At 46.6% G+C, this 5,000-nt stretch overlaps 1 protein-coding gene across 1 annotated transcript in view; it reads left to right on the forward strand.

Annotated features, from left to right (window-relative positions):
- Positions 1 to 5,000, forward strand: part of cacna1ba (calcium channel, voltage-dependent, N type, alpha 1B subunit, a) — a gene marked incomplete at both ends in the record, with an annotated part of 96,877 nt that overhangs the window by 72,822 nt on the left and 19,055 nt on the right. Inside the window, 6 exons of the mRNA XM_080531508.1 lie at positions 1 to 12; positions 418 to 555; positions 1,403 to 1,604; positions 2,710 to 2,874; positions 3,178 to 3,288; positions 3,521 to 3,604. The exon at positions 1 to 12 is cut by the window's left edge and continues 149 nt beyond it. Coding sequence (XP_080387634.1) covers positions 1 to 12; positions 418 to 555; positions 1,403 to 1,604; positions 2,710 to 2,874; positions 3,178 to 3,288; positions 3,521 to 3,604 — 712 coding nt within the window. The remainder of the gene's footprint in view (positions 13 to 417; positions 556 to 1,402; positions 1,605 to 2,709; positions 2,875 to 3,177; positions 3,289 to 3,520; positions 3,605 to 5,000) is intronic.

Below are 5,000 nucleotides of genomic sequence, written 5' to 3' on the forward strand. Positions count from 1 at the left end.
GAAGGACTGCAGGTACAGTAGAGTACAGTGACAGACAGAGAGAGCAGAGATTGATCAGCACTGGGGAAGTCTCCACCTGCAGGGCAGATATGGTACTGTCCAGTTTTGAACATCACAAATGACAGTATCTCTGCCAATTTGCCTGCCTGGCTTGCATCTGTTAATGCCAGTGTACAAGGACAATGATCTCTCCCCCCGTAGAGAGAAAATAACCCACTGCTGCTTTGAACATGATTGAACATGATTGAACATGAGTGTATTTTTAGTTTTTTTGTTTCCCCCCCGCAGAGTCAGTGTTATCAAAAGGATGCAGTATGCTGGTACAGTAATCATATTACTGTATGTTGTCATTGATGTCGCTACAGTGAATCGTTCTCTCTCTCTCTTCTTTCTCTTCCTCTAAAACGTGTCCTACAGAGGGCAGTTTCTGGACTACGACAAGGACGAGGTAGCAGCCCAGCCTCGGGAGTGGAAGAAGTATGAGTTCCACTACGACAACGTGCTGTGGGCCTTCCTCACGCTCTTCACCGTGTCCACCGGGGAAGGCTGGCCCACGTACGTCAGCGTTGTAGTTCTAGTAACAGATACACTCACACACACAGTGGGTGATACCATTGACGGTTATTGATTCGAATTCCACCGGGGGGCCTTCATCGATCTGTCATGAACCCGATAGCGCTGTCGGAGAACGTTATCTCACTGACAGAGCAGATTAGGCTCCTTCTTCTTCAAAATAGTTTCACCCTCTTGTGGTGTAGCCGGGTTGGTTTCAGTCAGCCCAGTGGAACGGTGGTAGAGGCCTGGGGGGGTATGTTCTGAGAATGTGCTGCGCTGGCCCCAGTAATTGGCTGTGATTTATATCGTATTTAAGCAAAGTGCGCAAGCTTGTCGGGTCAGCACACTAGAGAGTGTCGTCTGTGCAATTTCCGGCCTGTCCATAATTCTCCCGCTTATTCCGGGGCTCTCTGTTCTCAATGAAATCATTCAATTAGCTATGTTATTAAATAATCCGGTGATGCATGATATGTAAAAATGATCGACTGGGGAGTCAGGGGAAGAAAGTCTGTTTAGGTCAGGGGAAAAGTCAATTATATACAACCCAGTCTTTATAACCTGGAGGTGGCCTGGCTGGGGTCCCGTTCTCTTAATACTTCTCATAAAAAACGGGCTTTAGCATCAGCAGACTTGAACTTTAATCTCAGGCCTATAATCTTGTTTACAACAGCTTTTTAATTGACTAATTAATCTCTCATTTTCGCCACACAGCTTAAACAGTGTCGTAGTTCCTGTTACATCATATGACAGTTTGTTGTACAATGGGACACTAGCGATTGCAGTTTTACCTCAGTGAGCTGTTCAGACAACAGCTCCCAATCACACAACGCTGTATGCTTCCCTCCAGGGTCTTGAAGCACTCTGTAGACGCCACCTTCGAGGACCAGGGCCCCAGCCCCGGCTACCGCATCGAGATCTCCATCTTCTACGTGGTCTACTTCGTGGTCTTCCCCTTCTTCTTCGTCAACATCTTTGTGGCCCTCATCATCATCACCTTCCAGGAGCAGGGAGACAAGGCCATGTCTGAGTGCAGTCTGGAGAAAAACGAGGTACGACATGACTGTACAGAAGAAATGCAATTGAATAGTTCCTCGAGTAGGCACTCCATGTGCTGCTGGTTATTCCCAGTGCCGTGCGCAGCGCAGAGTCCCTATCCACCGTAGAAAAACCATAGAGTGACACAACCCTTCCTTGAAGCTGAGCACTCCAGTGTAGTCTCTCTCTCTCTCTCTCTGTGTCTGGCTTCTGCTTCTGCTGCTGCTGCTACTGTTGTTGACGCTGCCGGTGCTCGGTTGTGCATGCCGAGGCCTCGGCGGAGCCCCGAGTAGCGACAGCTGCAGCCTCCCAGGTGAGGGCCAGTGTGTGACAGGTCCACGATTGATTCTGGTAGCCGTGTCTGGTTCCGCCGGCGGAAACAAAGCCAGCGAGCCGTCCCTGCCTCGTCTCCGCTGGGACCCCATTAGGCAGCCACAGCCGGGCCTGCTAAACTACACACACATAAATCTCCGCCCCCCCCCCCAACCCTCCTCTCCAAGCACCCAACCCCCCCCTCACCCTCCACCCACCCCTCCGCCTGTTTGTATGCTAAACAGGATTTACCCAACTGGAGCCACAACACCACCACCACCACCACCACCGGCACCACAGGATCTGAGGAGCCATCCATCCTTCCATCCATCTATTCTCTGGATTCTGCCATCTCCTCTTCACATGACACACGACATCCTTACCTCCAGCCATAAATCTGTTTGATGTCTACTGTAGTCAGCTGTCGGAGTGCCTGTTTTATGGAAGGTGGAATTCTGCCACAATATTTAGACTGTGACACCATTTCTTCCTCTACTCTTTTCCTCTATTTTCTTCCTGTAGCTATTGTTTGGTCCGGGTGGTGGTGGTGGTGGTGGTGGTGGTGGTGGTGGTGTGGAGTGCTGTGAATGTTCAAACGAGCTTCTGAACAATTGAGAGCTACTGAGAGAATTGAATAGTGTGCCTGCCGAGGAGAAGCTGAGAAATAATTGGTTTTGTTTGAAACCAATTATTTCAAACAAATAATTTTGTTAATAATAAATAATTTGTTAATAATAAATGATGGTAGACCATAATGATGAACATAATGAAGCCTCTACTGTATGTCTGTGTCCCTGTCCCTCACAGAGAGCCTGCATAGACTTCGCCATCAACGCTAAACCGCTGACACGCTACATGCCGACCAACAAGCAGTCGTTCCAGTACAGGATGTGGAAGTTTGTGGTGTCCCCGCCCTTCGAGTACTCCATCATGATCATGATAGCTCTCAACACTGTCGTGCTCATGATGAAGGTCAGTATCTTCTCCACCAGACAGTACTCTACATAACGGTTGTTTAAGCACATATCTGCCAATCATTTACGTTTTAACCATTTTGCAGACTCTTTTATCCAAAGCGATTTATAATTTGAGATTACAGGGACAGTCTCCCTGAAGTAATTTAGGGCTAAGTGCCTTACTCAAGGGCACACTAGTGGTGGTGTTCCCAGGTGGGTTTTGAACTCATGACCTTCTGATCACCACTGCCCCAATCCAATGCCTCTCTTTCTCTTCTTCTTCTTCTTCTTCTTCTTCTTCCTCTTCCTCTTACCTCAGTTCCATGGGGCGCCGGACTTCTATGAAGCCATGCTCAAGAACCTGAACATTGTCTTCACGGCCCTCTTCTCTCTGGAGTGTATTCTCAAGATCATCGCGTTTGGTCCTTTGGTGGGTAGAATCTGTGTACTTTTGTCTGGGTAGAGTTTTTTTTATAAATAAACGCTCTTTTGTGATATCACTTTAATAGTCACAGCACAGTAAACTGTATACTCTGATTCTTTATCACAGAGGCAAACGCTATCAATGACCATACGGTTCTTTTCAATACTTTAACGGGACAACAGTTGCACACATGCCGTGAATCTCAATGATATTTAATTAGATTTTTTCCTCCTCACAGAATTACCTGAAGGACGCCTGGAACGTGTTTGACTTTGTGACGGTGCTGGGGAGTATCACTGACATCCTGGTCACGGAAATCAATGTAAGCCTAAAGCCTGGAGCAGCACGTTATCGCACCTGTACACGTCGCCATGTATGCACGCTAACGAGGTAGAGCAGTGTGTCTGACATATAGACCCCAGGCTTCGTATGCAAAGTGGCCTGTACACAGGCGTTAGCACTGATGTGCTAAATAATACCCCATATCAGCAAAGATGACTTGACCCTATTCCAGAGGGACTGATAGAGCCAGAGAGAGAGATAGAGACAGAGAGAGAGAGAGTTTGTGAACAGAGCTGCATGTTAACGCTATTGATTCAGCACTGATGTCTGATGTGGGATTTGAGTGTGACAGGGAAGTCAGAGATCAGCCAAGAGCAACAGGAAATGGGTTCTCTACCCTGCGTGGTGTGAAATGGACGAAATGGACCATCGCTTTTTCTAACAAAGGCTTGTTACTGTCAGTGCCATCGGCTTATGATGAGGAATCATAATTCTTCTTTCAGAGACATTAGATTTGCTTCTCTCGGTCCTCGTAGTCTTTGTTTACTGCTCTTCTATACTGATACATATCCTGTTCACATGTGTGTAGCTATCATTGTCCAGTGTTCTCTTACTGATATAAGTGTGTGTGTGTTGAGCTTCTACGGGCTGTCTTTATGTCACCACTGTTTCTATTCTCTTGCTTCTCTTTATTCCCCTCCTTTACATCTCCCTCTCTCTTTCTCTCTCTCTCTCTCTCTCTCTCTGTCCCTCCCTCCTCTCTCTCTGTCCCTCCCTCTCTCTCTCTCTCTGCGTTGTCCTCTTGTTGAATGTCTTCACTGATGTTGACCATCCTCTTCTACTACGGTTAAACAACGTCACTTATAGACAACGGTGAGTGACTATGTCCTCTGGTCCCCTCGGCTCTTTTCACTCTCTCTCTTTATATTACCAGTGAACAGATGTACTGTATGTGTATGGGCTCCTTTAGAAACAAACACCGGGACATTGTAACATTGTAACAAGGTTGCTGTTTTAATGGGACTTATTGTACAGTAATACGTGTTTATCAGTGGCGGGCGGTGCATTTCACACCTAGGCCTTCAGTGATGTCCGACACATTCCTACCTGAATTATTCTACCTCTTAATACCATCGTTATGACGCCATGGCTCTAGAAACTAGACAGAAACACAGTATAACCGGGCGTTGCATCACCTTAACATAGTCAGACAAGTACAACAGAGTTATATTAATATTTCCGAAGCATTTTTAATCAATAAATCCGCATTTACAATGAAGAGTGTTAAACTAACATCTTTAAGATCGCTACATTACCCACGTCTGTCGTCTCGTCCACCATAATAGCGACAAAGGGTGCCTTTTTCATCTCCATTTTGATCTCTTCTCATCACTTCAGCAATAGCAAAAATCAGGTCGTTTTGTATTTTGCCTGAC

The sequence above is a fragment of the Nansenia antarctica genome (genome assembly GCF_963989245.1).
Source record: "Nansenia antarctica genome assembly, chromosome: 5".
Taxonomy (NCBI): Eukaryota; Metazoa; Chordata; class Actinopteri; order Argentiniformes; family Microstomatidae; genus Nansenia; species Nansenia antarctica.